General features: G+C 46.4%; 1 protein-coding gene across 7 annotated transcripts in view; it reads left to right on the top strand.

Annotated features, from left to right (window-relative positions):
- SIDT1 (SID1 transmembrane family member 1) overlaps positions 1-17,856 on the top strand; it is a 95,925-nt gene that overhangs the window by 58,155 nt on the left and 19,914 nt on the right. For 5 of the 7 annotated variants that reach the window (XM_035274485.3, XM_035274488.3, XM_078352345.1 and 2 more), the window contains 10 exons: positions 1,374-1,519; positions 2,609-2,682; positions 3,562-3,628; positions 6,211-6,284; positions 7,244-7,367; positions 7,570-7,687; positions 10,566-10,702; positions 11,284-11,392; positions 14,345-14,359; positions 15,412-15,488. In XM_035274485.3, the coding sequence (XP_035130376.2) occupies positions 1,374-1,519; positions 2,609-2,682; positions 3,562-3,628; positions 6,211-6,284; positions 7,244-7,367; positions 7,570-7,687; positions 10,566-10,702; positions 11,284-11,392; positions 14,345-14,359; positions 15,412-15,488 (941 nt within the window). The remainder of the gene's footprint in view (positions 1-1,373; positions 1,520-2,608; positions 2,683-3,561; positions 3,629-6,210; positions 6,285-7,243; positions 7,368-7,569; positions 7,688-10,565; positions 10,703-11,283; positions 11,393-14,344; positions 14,360-15,411; positions 15,489-17,856) is intronic. The other 2 variants (XM_035274486.3, XM_035274492.3) reach the window with 1 other exon arrangement.

Below are 17,856 nucleotides of genomic sequence, written 5' to 3'. Positions count from 1 at the left end.
ATGTGTTCCAGGGAGCCTGACCTGGGTTTAGGGCATGAAAGATGTGTTCCAGGGAACGTGACCTGGGTTTAGGGTATGAAAAACGTGTTCCAGGGAACGTGACCTGGGTTTAGGGCATGAAAGATGTGTTCCAGGGAACGTGACCTGGGTTTAGGGCATGAAAGATGTGTTCCAGGGAGCCTGACCTGGGTTTAGGGCATGAAAGACGTGTTCCAGGGAGCCTGACCTGGGTTTAGGGCATGAAAGATGTGTTCCAGGGAACGTGACCTGGGTTTAGGGCATGAAAGACGTGTTCCAGGGAGCCTGACCTGGGTTTAGGGCATGAAAGACGTGTTCCAGGGAGCCTGACCTGGGTTTAGGGCATGAAAGACGTGTTCCAGGGAGCCTGACATCAAATGATCAGTTGTTTCATTCTCAGGTCGATCAGTGCCGCGGGTGAACACGGCTGTAGCCGACAAACCCTTCATTTTGGCTAACTTCACAATTGAACCTGCTCACTGCCACACAGTCATTCACGTAGCAAACTCCAGTGTCCCTTAAGTGGCCTGAAAAGAATGGAACCCTAGACCTGTCTTGTTAGGGTAGGAGCACATTAAGCTGCCTGCCCTTCTATGTTGCTTGTGGGCCTATGAATGGCGCTCCTTAAAATGTCAGTGTAGAGGGACTGGGAATCCTGTATTCCTGCCCTATTTTTCTGTGACTTTGAGAAGCATGTTGGGCTCAGTGCAGGCTACTTATTTTTAGTTCTGTAAGCACAAGATTTTTAAAAAGCCATCTGAACAGAAGAAATAAAGTGGAAGGTAAGCTCAGCTCATGTGTTCATCAACTGCACAGATCCCCATCTGCTCTGGGAAACATTCACGGGAACAGAAGGACTCTTCTCCCTCAGAATGTTGTTTTCATTATATAATCATACATATGGCACGTGGGCGATTTCTGTGTACAGATGCTTTACCCATGAGAAATGTGTAGCTGTTAGCTATGTGTGGGTTCACACATAGATGCAATAGATGCTATACACAGCCATGTGCATGTGTATGTGTATATATTTATGTTCATATTTTAACATATGAAACATGAAGTATAAGTACAATATTATTTTTGCATCCAAATAGTTAACAGGGGAGATGCCCTTAGACTCTAATAGGTGGCCAGTCCCGAAGATAGACGAGTTAAATATAAAAATAGGAGAAGAGTAAAAACAAAAGTCCATTGAGAAGGAGCGGAGAGAAAGAACACGTCTCGCAAATAAGGACTTCATTTGGATCAACCCCGTGTTTCCTAGAATGAGTGCACTGTGCTTTCTGCAAAGAGGAATGGGCTCTGTAGGCCCTCCATGGCTTTTGAAGGCAGACAAGTTGTCTCTGTTTCAGATGAGCCAAGCTCCAGTCCTGGAGGGTCGATGTCCTCCCCCGACAGTGGGCCACCGGGCCAGTCAGACACAGACAGCTCCGTGGAGGAGAGCGACTTCGACACCATGCCAGACGCTGAGAGTGATAAAAACATCATCCGGACCAAGGTGCCCACGCTGCCTCACCGTACTCTGAGAGGGCAGAGAATCTGGCAGTAGAGTATACTTTAGCAATACTTCAGTTTCCTTTATTTTTTTCCTTCAGGGAAAGTCACATTTCCCAGAAGGCTTAAATCAAATGTACCTACAGACTAAAAGCGATACGCTGTTAATTCGCACTTTTTTCTTGAGGAAGAAAGTGAGCGCATTAAAGAGCACACAGCATTAAAACAGTCTCTAGGTCTCAAGTGGCTGACTGTGGACAATAAAGAATGAAGGATCCAACCAGATGGAAGAAAAGACCCATTTGAGGAGTGCACTGGGGAAAGCCCCCTGGTTCTGTGCATCTCATCTTTCAGGAGGAAGGCTCATTTCTTTCTGGCATGTATTTATTATTTTGTGTCATATCCAGTAAAAGATATGAAGGTGAAATGCACAGTTTCAGCCCCATGTAATTCAAGAGCCATACAGTGGACAGTGCTGAAAGCTGGATTATCAATTTTTTTTTTTTTTTTTTTTAGACAGAGTCTCGTTCTGTTGCCAGGCTGGAGTGCAATGGCGCAATCTCGGCTCACTGCAACTTTCACCTCCCAGGTTCAGGCAATTCTCCTGCCTCAGCCTCCCGAGTAGCTGGGACTACAGGTGCTCATCACCACGCCCAGCTAATTTTTGTATTTTTAGTAGAGACGGGGTTTCACCATGTTGGCCAGGATGGTCTCCATCTCCTGACCTCATGATCCGGCCACCTCGGCCTCCCAAAGTGCTGGGATGACAGGGTGAGCCACCGAGCCTGTCCCAATTCTTGACATATAAGAAGACTCTCAATGGTTGCCCACATCAGCCAATCCTTAATATTCCAAGGAAAATACTAGGATTTTTATTAAGGTATCATGGGAAAAGCAAAATTAAAAGAAAATTCTTCAATAATTTTAATCAAGTAAATTTGATTTGCTTAATCAAATTTGGTAAATTGGAATAATTGTCTCCCTTGAAGAATTTTAACAATTTTAAATTGAGACATTGGTTACGTTTGCTTCTGTATCTCACACATAAAGAGCCGATACAGCGTTGCATTCTCTTTTTTATTTGGCGTTCCAGATGTTCCTTTACCTGTCTGATTTGTCCAGGAAGGACCGGAGAATTGTCAGCAAAAAATATAAAATTTATTTTTGGTAAGTAGATGACCAGTAGGACCATGGTTCCCTTAAGTAAACATAAAGTTTTCTTTGTAAGAGCCACAAGCACTTAGGCACTAGGTTTTAGTGTTTAGTGAGGTACAGGGGTAGGGGACGATGCTACCAGCCAATGATAAGTAGACCTGCGATGGTCACCCACCTGGACGCAGCCTTTGTCCCAGCCAAGAGGATGAGCTGCCTTGCAAGGCACCTTCCCTCCCCTCAGAAACCCCAAGCTGACTGTCGCACTCTCGTGACAGCTCCTCCCGTTATTTTCCCTTGCCGGCTGCCCTTTTACTTGCATACAGATCATAGAAAGAAATAAGGGACAGTGGGGCCACATGGAGTTTTGCAGTGGGAACATCAGTTTGGAACTGGGTTATCTCAGAGACACCACACCCCTTTCATGTGATCTGTCGCACTGATGTTTAATCTAACAGCAGCCTAAAGAGATAGGCCCTCAAAAATGAGTCGGTTAAACCCGAAGCAGGTATTACTCACACCGTTTCACAAACGGTTGTAAGAAAAGAAAGAAAAAAGAAACCCTAATGTTTGTTGGGTACCAATCATTAACTGTTTTAAAAAATACGTTTCAGTTGGTATTTTCAGTTTTTGCCTCTGCAGCCTAATGATAAGCACCCAGGGAAGCTCTTCTTTACTTCTTTAATCGCCCTTTAGACGAGATACTGTGTACCAAATGCCCCAGTGCAAGACGGGAGAGGATGACTAGAGAAATGGGAACCACATAATCATCTTCTGGTTACTTTTGCAGGTTAATTGTGAACTTACAGGGTGAAGCATTCTTTAAAAAATATTAACCGAAGACTCCACTGTTCATCTGAAAATAACCATTTCTTGATTTCTCTGCCATCATAGGAATATCATCACCATCGCTGTGTTTTACGCACTGCCGGTGACCCAGCTGGTCATTACCTACCAGACAGTAAGTGCTGCCCCAGCCCCAGGATCCCAGCTTTCTTTCTGCAGGGAGAGTCTTCACTGTGACTGACAGAGACAGGAACAACTTAGGATCCATTCGGGAATTTCCCATCGGGGTTCCAATTGGAGTTCACCATTGCTTCATCTTTTTTTTTTTTTAGACGGAGTCTTGCTCTGTAGCCCAGGCACTGGCACAATCTTGGCTCACTGTGCACTGGCACAATCTTGGCTCACTGCAACCTCTGCCTCCCAGGTTCAAGCAATTCTCCTGCCTCAGCCTCCCGAGTAGCTGGGATTACAGGCATGCACCACCATGCCCAGCTAATTTTTGTATTTTTAGTAAAGTAGGGGTTTCACCATGTTGGCCAGCCTGGTTGAACTCCTGACCTCATGATCCATCCACCTCAGCCTCCCAAAGTGCTGGGATTACAGGTGTGAGCCACCTCACCTGGCCTTTTTTTTTTTTTTTTTTTAAGATGGAATCTCCCTCTGTCACCCAGGCTGGAGTGCAATGGCGCAATGTCAGCTCACTGCAACCTCCACCTCCCAGATTCAAGAAATTCTCCCGCCTCAGCCTCCCAAGTAGCTAGGATTACAGGAATGTACCACCATGCCCAGCTAACTTTATTTTGTATCTTTCATAGAGACAGTGTTTTACCATGTTGGCTAGGGTGGTCTCGAACTCCTGACCTCAGGTTAGCCACCCGCCTTGACCTCCCATTGCTTCGTCTTTAACTTACCTTTCAATCTAGTTCCCAATTGTTTTATCACAAAGGGAGCTGCCATCTCTTGTATTATTTTGTCTACCAGTCTAAAATTATTACCTTGTGCTCATTCAGTTATGATATCTATCAATTGCATCTGTTACATAACATTCTGAGCTTTCTGATTATTACAGGATAATGTAGACTAGATAAAGTTCCACACCAAAACAAAGGAACCCGACAGCTAATCTAGTCTGTGCCTTCCCACTGAAGGGAAATATGTTTTGTAAAATTAAAATCAGCTTCATAGCTGGACACAGTGGCTCACGCCTGTAATCCCAGAACTTTGGAAGGCATAGGCAGGTGGATTGCCTGAGCTCAGGAGCTTGAGACCAGACTGGGCAACATGGCAAAACCCTGTCTCTACCAAAAATACAAAAAAATTAGCTGGGTGTGGTGACACACACCTGTAGTTCCAGCAACTCGGGAGGCTGAGGTGGGAGGATTGCTTGAGCCTGGGAGGTAGAGGCTGCAGTGAGCCGAGATTCTGCCACTGCACTCCAGCCTGAGTGACAGAGTGAGACCATGTCTCAAAAACAAAAAAGAAAGAAAGAAAGAAAATAAAAGCTTCATGAAACTGACAAAAGATTACAGTAAAAAGAAAATATAAATGTTTACAGCAAAAGTAATATTAAAGTAGTTTAAGAATCCCCATTCCTCCACAGAACCCTAGACCAAGGTCACTTCAATGGCCTTCTCTAGAATTGATTACACAGCGGAAAGTCCATTTACAATAGCACAAAGCTGAAGTTATTTCTAATGCAGTGGCGCTCAGACTTTCCTTGCATTAAGGTCACCGGGGAAGCTTTTACAAACCCCAGTGTAAACCATGCCAATTAGATGAGAGCTCTGAGAGAGGAGCCAGGCATCTGTAGTGTTTAAACCCCAGTGATTCCAGCATATGGCCATGTTATCCATTGCCACACATCATGTAATGAGGACAGGGAGTTCATGAGGTTTGAGCACCACTGTTTATAATCGAAATATTCTCTGCATACTTTGGGGGACCGTCAGAAGATACACCTGGACTGTGGTTTGAAAAGTTCTTTTTTTTTTTTTTGAGACAGAGTTTCGCTCTTGTTACCCAGGCTGGGGTGCAATGGCGCGATCTCGGCTCACTGCAACCTCCGCCTCCTGGGTTCAGGCAATTCTCCTGCCTCAGCCTCCCGAGTAGCTGGGATTACAGGCGCGCGCCACCGTGCCCAGCTAATTTTTTGTATTTTTAGTAGAGATGGGGTTTCACCATGTTGACCAGGATGATCTCGATCTCCTGACCTCGTGATCCACCCGCCTCGGCCTCCCAAAGTGCTGGGATTACAGGCGCGAGCCACCGCGCCCAGCCCGGTTTGAAAAGTTCTTGACAGAGATGCTTAGAAACAGGGAAAGCTGCACACACATCGCCTTGTGTCTACCTACCTCACGTTTACCAGTTTTACCCAGAAGATGGGACAGCTCTGTATCCCCTCTGCATTAATCTAGAAAACAGTGGGACCGCCCTGAAAGACAGGTCCCAGTGTGAGCCCCCCTCCATAGTCCTTTCATCATGATAACTAAGGAAACGCATTTGGGTGAATTCCACCTTGGGGCTGCATAAGGGGGCACACAGAATATTCCCATTCAAAGCAAGTTGGAAGCTTTTTTGAAAAAAAGTGCTTGTGCTGTGTGAGCTGGTAGCTAACGGCCATCTGTGCAGAGCAGCCCTGGTTACATTGTAAAGTAGCGACAGTGCATCTCCGTGAGCCCCGTCCGCTCTGCGATCTCGGGCTGGGGCTCAGAGGACCCCAGAAAACCACATTTCCTCTTCTCGCTCTTGATTTTACAGGTGGTAAATGTCACTGGCAACCAGGACATCTGTTACTACAACTTCCTCTGTGCTCACCCCTTGGGCGTCCTGAGGTAAACCCAGTCCTCTGGTTGCCCATGAGGCATTTAGAGATGCCTTTCTGTCTAATGTTGTGATTTTGGTTTTTTAAAATACTAAAAACAACTGTGGAAAATGACCCCATTCAAGGGTAAAGAGGGACTAAACCAAGAAGTTGAGACCAGGTATGCGCCTCTCATTTCTGTATGTGGTTCTCAGGAAACGTTCCTAAGCATACAGCCTGCTGAGATGAGGGCAGTGACATTTTTTTAAATGTCAGGTCTCTAGCTGTGGCGACATTTGTTCACAGGCATGAGCTGGCAGCCTATTGTCTCATTCGATCCGCTAAACAACCTCATGAGAGAGACATGACTATGATCTCTATTTTTAGATGAAGACAGTTGAGGACTTGCTGGAGGTCCCTCAGCTGCTAAGTAGGGTCAGGACTCAACCCCAGCCCTGTGGCCTCCCAGGCCATGCTCTAGCCACCAGAACTTGGTGACATGGGAAAAGCATTGCCTGGGAGTTGGAAGTCTGGCTTCTTGCTCCAGAGCTGACCCAGTCTTCGTCTCCTCGAATAAAGTTGCTGGCTATGATTGGTTGACACTTATCTGAAATTCAGAGTTAGAGAGCTGAGTATCATCACATACATGGGTCTCACGGTGTAGCTGAAACATTTGCCGGTCTTTGAAGCAGGTGTCTTTCCCAGGACTCATACAAATGCCATCGGGACAAGAGGGGATGGGAGGGCGTTAGGAAGCCAAGCAGGCACGCTTGAGAGAAAACAGACACCTGTCGTCACTGGCTATGTAAGCATCATAAAATGAAGGAGTTAGGTTAAAGAGGATTTCTAATACTTTTCTGATCCTGAAACCTTATGGAAAGGTTGATGGGAAACACTGGTGCCGAGTTCACCCATTCCTTGCGCATCATGCCTCCTCTGGGTCCCTGTGACGGCCTTGACTCTCTCATGGTCTCTCACTCATCCCTGTAGTGCCTTCAACAACATCCTCAGCAATCTGGGCCACGTGCTTCTGGGCTTCCTCTTCCTGCTGATAGTCTTGCGCCGGGACATGCTCCATCGGAGAGCCCTGGAAGCCAAGGACATCTTTGCTATGGTGAGGAGAGAGTGGGTGCATGCTAGGAAGGATTAGGGGACCCAAACAGGGTCTGCAAAGGGGAGGGACGTCTGGCTTGATGGTGTGATGATTTGTTACGTGTAGTAAACGACCTGAGGCTGGAAGCATGGGCTTCCGGATTAGCGAGGTGGTGGATATGGCACTAATGAACATCTATTGACTGCCCATTCTCTTTTTTCAGGAGTACGGGATTCCCAAACACTTTGGTCTTTTCTATGCTATGGGCATCGCGTTGATGATGGAAGGGGTGCTCAGTGCCTGCTACCATGTCTGCCCTAATTATTCCAACTTCCAATTCGGTAATTAGAACTTGTATCTACGATACAGATTTGAATCATGAGTTTTATCCTGGAACCCTCTCAAAAATGCCAGAGTCATGCCTGCAAGATCAGACGGCATTTTATGTGAGTTGAAGGGATCAGAGAGGACCTCCACACAGAGCGTGGCCTCACTGAGCATAGACTGCTCTGCCATGAAAGTTATGGAAAACCCAGTTGAGGTTGGATTGAATAATAGGACGTCCAGACGTAGAAAGGGTTTGTGGTTGATTTATCTGGTGGCTCTGGCTTCATCTCTCTGTGATCTCTTTGATTGTACCCAGCCTGTGTGTTGGTTTTATCCTCAGGGCTATCTTCCCTGATGGTGGCAAAAGTGGCTATAGCAGGCCCGGGCTTCATACCTCCTGCCAACAATTCCAGAGGAGGCAGCAAGCTGGCTTCCAGGAGCCTTGGATTAAGAGCAAGAAGCTGCTTTTTGAGAAAGCCACAGATAACATCCCTTCACAACTTAAAGCTTAAATAGTCATATGCCCTTTTTTTTTTTTTTGAGACAGAATCTGGCTCTGTTGCCCAGGCTGCTTGCCTAATCTGCGTTCACTGCAATCCTCACCTCAAGGGTTCAAGCGATCCTTCCCCCTCAGCCTCCCCAGTAGCTGGGACTACAGGCACGCACCACCACGCCTGGCTAATTTTTGTATTTTTTGGTAGAGAAGGGGTTTCACCATGTTGGCTAGGCTGGTCTCAAATTCCTAACCTCAGGTGATCTGCCCACCTACGCCTCCCAAAGAGCTGGGATTACAGGCGTGAGCCACCGCACCCGGCCCCTTCAGCCCATCCTTGAATCATTCTCTAAGCGCTGGTTAGCTCAGGTCCGGGTTCCTTCGCCAAACAGCAAAAAAGGTGGGACTATCTTTAGACCAATCAGCTGCGTCCCTGGAGCCGAAGGTGGGATTAGCTTTCCTGAAGCAAAGGGGCTGGGACGGTGTGCATTTCTGGATTGAAAGCGGGTAAACATTGAGTAAGTATTGAAATGCTAAGAATGAAGAAGGGAAAAGCTGATGCTGGCTGGCAAATAACAGTGTCCTCCATGTTCAGGGATGAGGGTTTTTAAAACGGTCATTTAACGTTTGTGCTCTGGCTTCTGGTTGGTAACTCCGAGCACCACGAAAACACTTTGAATAGAGGAAACTATGAGAATAATATCACTCACCACTCAGAATGAGCAGACATCACATTTTAAAATATATGGCTTCGCTTTATTTTTTTTTTTTTTTTTTTTTTTGAGATGGAGTCTTACTGGAGTGCAGTGGTGCAATCTTGGCTCACTGCAGCCTCTGCCTCCCGGGTTCCGGCGATTCTCCTGCCTCAGCCTCCTGGGTAGCTGGGATTACAGGTGCACGCCACCATGCCCAGCTATTTTTTTTGTATTTTTAATAGAAGCGAGGTTTTGCCATGTGTGCCAGGCTGGTCTCGAACTCCTGACCTTAGGTGATCCGCCTGCCTCGGCCTCCCAATAGATCTACTTTTTAAGGAATAAAACACTATGATAAAGTTGAGGTCCTGTTTGGATAAACTTTCTAACTTAATCTCCTCCTCCCTCCTGTAAAGGCAACAGCCGTGATTAATTTGACATTTACTTTTCTGGTTTGCTTTTATAATTTTTCTATGTTTGTAGCACATTAATAGTGGTTTATCTTACTGTGTTCTGCAGACTTTTTTTATTCAAGAATATAGTTTCAAGACTTATCAATATTATAGCAAAGACATGTAGTTCTCTCATTTTAAGGGTTGTCATATTGCATAACAGCGTTTAAATTGCCGCTATGGACAATGATGCAATAAGCACCCTTATATACGGCTCTTCATATGTATGTAGGAGAGGTTCCTTGGGATACCTAGAAGTACAATTCGTCAGTTACTTGTTTGTGCAGCTTCTCTTTTACCAAAAACTGACAAATTTCTCTCCGGAGCGGAGACTTCCTATACACCAGATAATCACTAACACTTGTTATCTTCAGACATTTAAAGTTTTCACTAAGTTTTTGAGTAATATGGGGATATTGTTACAATTCTATGCATTTCCACAATTTAAATACAGTAAGCTACATTTTATTTCTAGCTGTTTTCCATCACTAGGCTATAAAGCTATAAATGTGCAGTAATTAATGTGGCTATATTTCAGAGTGCTGAGAACAGCCTCCCACACCCATCTGGGACTCATTTTATTGTCACGCTGCCTGCACTGTCACCATTAGGAAATCTTTTGTCATTGTTGTTGAACGGCGGTGTCTAAAACGCATTACCCCTGTGGGAGGCCGAGGCGGGTGGATCACAAGGTCAAGAGATCGAGACCATCCTGGTCAACATGATGAAACCCCGTCTCTACTAAAGATACAGAAAATTAGCTGGGCACGGTGGCACGTGCCTGTAATCCCAGCTACTCGGGAGGCTGAGGCAGGAGAATTGCCTGAACCCAGGAGGCGGAGGTTGCGGTGAGCCGAGATCGCGCCATTGCACTCCAGCCTGGGTAACAAGAGCGAAACTCCGTCTCAAAAAAAAAAAAAAAAACAAAAACCACATGACCCCCGCAAGTGGGGATAGTTGTTTATCCTATCGGACACTCGTCTTCTGTGAGAGAGGAGTTATTTATTTATTAGATGTTTTTCCTCTGTGACATAAAGGGCAGCCTTGGAGGGGTGTAGAAGTGGAGTACGTGGGGTCTGCCTAGAGAACGTGCCAGGAGGCTGACATGTTAGAAGTCTCCACACAGTCTGAGGGTAGCAAATAGTTCATGGATTGAAGTGAGGGGGTACTCAGAGGCTGAAGGAAAATCTAGAAACTGTCATCTGTCTGTCACCTACTAAATCCCGATCGTCTGGCCCCTCCTTTGGGTCCGCAGACACCTCCTTCATGTACATGATCGCCGGGCTGTGCATGCTGAAGCTCTATCAGACCCGCCACCCCGACATCAATGCCAGCGCCTACTCCGCCTACGCCTCCTTCGCTCTGGTCGTCATGCTCACCGTCCTCGGAGTGGTGCGTCCCCCACCTTCTTCCACTTGGCTCTCAAAAAGTGCCCCCCGGGCCCAATAAACAAGCAACAATCAGCTGAACCGGTTTGGGTTAACCCAAATCCTCAGCTGATGATACACCTTCATCATTGGCCCACTCATGGCACACTCTTACTTAGTTACGACCACGGGGTAATTTTAATATAAAGCTGGACCTGACTCGTGAAACTGGAATGGGGTATATAGGCGGACTGGAGAGACTGGCCTGAAGAAACAGAAACCGGCTTCTCAATGTGTGTGAACAACACGTGCTGGCTGTTTTGGTTGTTGGAAGCGCATTCGCCCCCACTTTAGACCTGCTGCCCCTTCACCATTGCTGTTCAGCTGCCTCTCCTATTTCTCCCCTTTCCATTTGTATTTGGCCAGTAGCCACTTTTCTTTCCCCCATTCACTGGGCAGTAAGCTCCGTGGCAGTTTCCAGAATGGGAGGAAAACAGAATGCGCACACAGCTGTTTTTGACTGCTTACACATACGGGAGGAGAATGATTTTGGTGCGTTTTTAAGGGAGAACCTCAGATGAAGGTAACTTCCCTCTGTACTCCTAGGTGTTTGGAAAAAATGACGTGTGGTTCTGGGTCATCTTCTCTGCAATCCACGTTCTGGCCTCGCTAGCCCTCAGCACCCAGATCTATTACATGGGTCGTTTCAAGATAGGTGAGTTACCTGTTAATTCTATACTAAACACACAAGTCAAAAAGCAGACATTGCCTCTACTTATGCTGAAACTGTCACTGGTCACCGTGAGCACATGCTCTGAGTTCTGTGCCACGTTTAATAGTATATATTCTCTCCAAGAGCTTCCTCTCCCTTACAGGATAGCGGTAAGTTCTCGTTCTATTTTCAGCTGCGAAACTGAGGTTTGCCACACCTCAGAGATGAGGTGTACCGCCAGCCTCTGGTCTGCCAGGCTGTTGCTCATATTTGGTGAATGGTGTAATATCTTACCAGTACTTCCACCTAGAGGAACATTTTTCAGTTTGCACCATTTGAAGGGAGTATTTCTCTAACCATGCTAAATGGCTGTCAAGAATGAATTATATATTTTCAGATTCTAGGGCTGGAACTTTTGAGACCAATTTGCCAATCTTAGAGCAGGACACCTGCTGAGCTCCCTCCAACTTCTCAGAGAGCATTGAATGTTTTACAGAAATCAGCTTGTGAGCTGCCGTTGGTCAGTCATCATATATGGGAAGAGATTCAAGTGGTTTTAGAGCATTTAAATTTTAAAAAATCATTTTAAGTTCCAGGAAGTCAGACTTATATATCCTTTTGTCTATTTCAAGGCAAATTATTGTATGTGAACACAGGCAAAACCTTTGCTCTTAGCAAAGCCCAGAGCAAGAGTACAGATAAAAGCCTTTGCAGCACTGCACAGTATGTGTAAGAACTTCCGTTAGAAAGCAGATTATAAAGCTATTAAACACGGGAGGGAGGGAGGGAGGGAAGAAAAGAAGGAAGGGAGGGAGGTAAAGAAGGGAGGGAGGGAGGGAGGGAAGAAAAGAAGGAAGGAAGGAAGGAAGGAAGGAAGGAAGGAAGGAAGGAAGGAAGGGAAAGAAGGGAGGGAGGGAGGGAAGAAAGAAGGAAGGAAGGAAGGGAAACGAGGGAGGGAGGGAAGAGAAGGAAGGAAGGAAGGGAAAGAAGGGAGGGAGGGAGGGAAGAAAAGAAGGAAGGAAGGAAGGGAAACAAGGGAGGGAGGGAGGGAAGAAAAGAAGGAAGGGAAACAAGGGAGGGAGGGAAGAAAAGAAGGAAGGGAAACAAGGGAGGGAGGGAGGGAAGGAAGAAAAGGAAGGAAGGGAAAGAAGGAAGGGAGGGAGGGAAGGAAGAAAAGAAGGAAGGGAAACAAGGGAGGGAGGGAGGGAGGGAAGGAAGGGAAAGAAGGAAGGGAGGGAGGGAGGGAAGAAAAGAAGGAAGGGAAACAAGGGACGGAGGGAGGGAGGGAAGAAAAGAAGGAAGGGAAAGAAGGAAGGGAGGGAGGGAGGGAAGGAAGAAAAGAAGGAAGGAAGGGAAAGAAGGAAGGGAGGGAGGGAAGGAAGAAAAGGGAGGAAGGGAAAGAAGGGAGGGAGGGAAGGAAGAAAAGAAAAGAGGAAGGGAAAGAAGGAAGGGAGGGAGGGAGGAAGGGAGGGAGGGAGGGAGGGAGGGGAAAATGTACCTTCATTGCCACTGGGAAGGCCTAGGTTCGAATTCAGAATTCTTGGTTCCTCAAAGAACACTTTTTTCCTGCCTCTGGTTTTGTCTTAAGGAGTCTCACAGGTGTGTATGCGGCACCCTTGCCGTACATCCGATGTTCATCCACATCCCCAAAAATAGCCACCACTTGGCCGTTCCCTGCCCCTAGAAATGTGCCCTAGTGGTGCCATCTACCCTCAGGAAGATAAACAAGGGGAGGGAAGGGGGTTCTGTAAGCCCTAGAGCAGGCTCGGAGCCTTCTGGGCAGGTAGACACTTCTGAGGCCCCAGAGTTCAGAATTTCTAGAAGGAAAAGAGGAGTCCCTTAGCCCTGCAGATTCCCCACTCAAGAGGGAATGAGGCCTCTAAAACATGGGACCCTCTTGCCCGGGTCTAAGAGCAATTCTACATAAACGAATGGCTTTAAGACTAGGAGACCAAATAGGACAACTGTTCCTCTTCAAAGGTTAGTTCTTTTGCCATGGGCAGTAGATTGACCTTTGGCACGGACACAGCCAGCGCACCTCCAAATGCCCCCGTGACTTGGGCCAGTCGTGCAGGACATTTGGCAGGGCACGCTGGTCCTGCTCCTCCACCAGGCAGAAGGTAAGTGCCGTCACAGAAACTAAACTTTCAAAAGGAAAATAATTGGGAGCATCGTTGTTCTGGTTTTTTCCAGAGTTGGAAAAAATAAACTTGAGTGCAGATATATGCAATGGTAGTGACCACTAATACATAGGGGATCTTTTATATAGTTACACCGCCTTTGCCTCACGCGATTTTGCAGCGCTAAATTATCTTATCTTGTAAAAGAAATGGTTACAGATGCACCGGAGTCAAAAGAAAACTGTTTTGTCGCGATGTCGTGACAATGATCGTGTCTAAATTTAGTCCAGAGGCAGGAAGTTGGATTCCCGGACACGGTTCAGCTGACTCCAGCCTTTCTACCCATGTCATAAGCTGCCTCTGCTTTCTAATCACATGTCCTTTTTCTGTGGCCCTTCAGGCTACACAAGAAAATAAACATGGACACAGGGAAGGCAGCAGCAATGAGGAAGAACGTTTCATCATTAGTTCTCATAAACCGGAAAGCTGCTTCCCCAAATCACTGCTGTCGCCCATCTCAGAGCTCTAGGAAGGGACCTCGGGAATTTCTCATGACAGAGTCTGGATGGTAAATTGCAAGCCATGCACGAAAACAGACAGGCGGAGAGAAAACCCTTAATTCGCTCTCCGAGGAGTTGAAAACTTCTGAATGTTTGAGACAAGCAGAAAGATCCGTGTTCTTTTTTACAAGTAAACATCACCTTTACAATCAGAAAGCAAAATTCATGTTGTCCATCTTGAGAGAAAACAAAATGGCCAGTAGTTTCCGTGTTTGGTTGCTTTCTCACACATCTCTCTGTTTTTCTCCTTCCTTCTCTGCTTCCTCCTGATTCAGATGTGTCTGACACAGGTAATGTTCAGCCACCCTTTCCAGGGGTCTACATTGGTTTGGTTTGGTTTGGTTTTTTAATCAAAATGACCCACCTGGCTGTCCTGGCTGTCCTGCCAGCCCGCCTCCCTGAACACCCTCTTGCAGGCCAGGCCAGCTCCGTGGGGTGGAGGAAGCCAGATTTGGGGGTGGCTGCACCCACCCTAGCCTGCTCCACAGCTCTTCTGAAATGCCACAGAGACAGGTTTCTCCCTCATGGTTAAATTCACGTGGGGTAACCTTGAGGTGGAGCAGGATTCACAACAGAGCTGAGATCCACACTCTGGAGAAGGTTTGCTTCGGGCAGACCTGCCAGGCATTCGATGCCTACGGCGTGGACATCTCACAGAAACACAGCCCGCCTTTGACCCTGACTGTTCATGTGACGTTATAACCCACACACTGGCCACATTTCATATCATCCTTTTAAACTGCGTTTAAAAAAACTTTCCTGTCTTTTTCTCCCCATCTTAACTTACTTTCCCTTGATGACCATTTCAGTTCACAATTCAGAGAAACTTTCTGAACATGCTCGGTAGTGCCTAGGATCCTTTAGTTCAACTGTTCCTAACTTATAACTGCATTGAGAAACATAGATCCAAACCTTTACAAGCTAAGATTTCCCATCCTCTAGAGAGATGCTGTGGGTGCCCCCACATCTCCACTACAAAGGACACCCACAACATCTCTACGGTAAAGAAAACACCACCAAGGTAAACTGTAAACAGAGGGAGGATGAGCTGCAGGAGACAGTAAGGGCCGGCCAGCCACCGTGTTATTCTCGAGTGCTGGTTGCTTGTGTCCAACTTCCTTGCCTTTCTGCTGTGAGATCCATGGATATGTATCCCTCCATGACATATCAGTTTTCTAAGCAAATACTTATAAACTTATGGCACGCCTACTAGGTGCAAAGCATTCTAATGCATTTTAAGGAAGTGAGGATGACATGATTCTGGCCCAAAAGCTTGGGCCCCTTCAGAGTATTTGTATTTTCTGTGACTAAGCCTTTGACCACGCATTTGTGTTGCCAGCAGATATGGGAATTTTCCGGCGGGCGGCCATGGTGTTCTACACAGACTGCATCCAGCAGTGTAGCCGGCCTCTGTACATGGTACGTGCATGTTCCTGTGTCCTTTGGCCCTCTCCCAGAAAGGAGGGGAACAGTGGGGGGGACAGGCTTGGGCAGTCACTCAGGGCTCTGAAAAGCAAGAGAGCCAGATGGCTGAGGGTGGCTGAGGTCCAGCTAGTGGGGGAAGGAGCATGGTACTTACTCTTTTTCATGAAAGTCAAGCTAACTGGTCCCATTTATACAAACTATTTGCTAGTATATAATAAAGAAGAAAACATATCTATCCAACTGTTAAATAGTGATCATTACAGACACACACACTGGGGCCTGTTAGAGGGCCGGGCAGGGTGCAGCATGGAAGGAAGAATAGCTAATGGCTGCTGGGCTGGATACCTGAATGATGGGATGTGTGCAGCAAACCACCGTGGCACACATTTACCCATGAAACAAGCCTGCACATCCTGCCCGTGTACCCCGAACGTAAAATAAAATTTGGAAATAAAAATAATAGTAATGAAATTTAAACAAAATAAAATAAAAATAAATGAACAGTGATCATAGGTAGAGGGAGGATGGAGACAGAGCACCCCGATAAATAACCATCCAAAGAGGGAGCCTGGTGGAAGCGAAAGGGCACACCACTAATAATCCCCCCAGGACAGCAGGGGTGAGCCAGGGCTGTCTCTAGCAAACTGGGACACGTGGCCACTCCAGTCACTTTCATTAGGAACTCACACTTCCACATTATACATTTCTGTGTTGTTTGACTTTTACAATGAGCAAGAACTTTTTTATAGCTTGTCCTTACTGCTTGGTGGTTGAGACGTACTTCAGTGTATTATTCATTTCTATAGTGAGCCCAGAGGTCAGGGCCCTGGTCCCAGCTCTCTCGTGGCTCTCTGGTCAGTGATTCTGGGGCTACCTCCCTCCTCTGAGTCCACTGCCCCAGGCTTTATAAAGTGCTCCCGTCAGAACTAGTGATGCTAGTTTGGCCTGGCACAGGGGTTTGGTAAGTACCTACCAATCCTTTATAATCAGAATATTTACATAAAGGAATATGCAAATCTGTTAACCCTCCAGGGCTCGAGCAGGAGCTATGAGCTCTAACTGAGGGAATTGAGGCTGGAGGGTTTATTTAGGTGAGAATGAAAAAGTCCATTAGGACTTGTATTTTGAGAGGCATGTTCTCCTGCTGACCTGTGAATCAGGAGAGGCAAGTAACATTTTTGTTTTTCATATTAATTGATGGAGGCTTCCTTTTTTTCAGACTTTATATTTCTTAGAGCAGCTTTATATCCACAGCAAAACTGAGCAGAAGGTACAGAAATTTCCCTATGCCCTCTGCCCCTACTCCCCACACACAACGCCTCCCCGACTATTGACATTCCGGTGGTACATTGGCTACGGTTGATGAGCCTACATGATACATCATTACTACCCATGCAAAGCTTACATTACATTCATGCTCATTCTTGACATACGCTTACGGGTTGTGACAAATGTGTTGACGGGTAGCTACCTGTATGGTACAAGACAGTTTCACTATCCGAAAAATCCTCCGTGCTCAGCCTGTCATCCCTCCCTCCCTCTCAACACCTCACAACCACGAATCTTTTCTCTACTGGCAGCTTTTCTTTTTCCAAAATGTAATTGGTATCATACAGTATATGGCCGTTCCATACCGACTTCTTGCACTTAGTAATACGCATTTAAGTTTCCTCCGTGTCTTTTCATGGCTTGAGAGCTCATTTTATTTAGCACTGAATAATATTCCATTGTCTGGATCTGCCGCAGCTTATTTATCCACCCACTGAAGGACATTTTGGTTGCTTGGAAGTTTGGGTAATTATGAATGAGCTGCTATAACATTCATGTGTAGGTTTCTGTGTGGACGTAAATTTTCAACTCCTGTTGGTAAATACCAAAGGGAGCCATTGCTGGATTGTATGGCAGTCATATGTTTAGTTCTGTAAGAGACTGCAGCACTGTCTTCCAAAGTGGCCTTCGCACCAGCAGTGAATGAGTTCCTGTTGCTCCACATCCTCGCCAGTGTTTGCTGTTGTCAGTGTTTGGGGAGTTTAGCCATTCTAACAGGGGAACTCATGCTTTTCTATGATCTTATTTCCTCCGAACGGGATGGATCACCTAAAAGATAAAGAATTGCTAGTTTTAAGTAGATGAGTGGCTGTGTGAATTAAACTATAATCAACTCTCCCCTAAAAGTTCTAAGTAGTGAGGTCAGCAGATCGAGACCATCCTGGTCAACATGGTGAAATCCTGTCTCTACTAAAAATACAAAAAATTAGCTGGGCATGGTGGTGCATGCCTGTAATCCCAGCTACTCCGGAGGCTGAGGCAGGAGAATTGCCTGAACCCAGGGGGCGGAGGTTGCGGTGAGCCGAGATCGCGC

This window comes from Callithrix jacchus, chromosome 15 (genome assembly GCF_049354715.1).
Source record: "Callithrix jacchus isolate 240 chromosome 15, calJac240_pri, whole genome shotgun sequence".
Taxonomy (NCBI): domain Eukaryota; kingdom Metazoa; phylum Chordata; class Mammalia; order Primates; family Cebidae; genus Callithrix; species Callithrix jacchus.
This window is presented reverse-complemented; position numbering and strand designations above follow the sequence as displayed.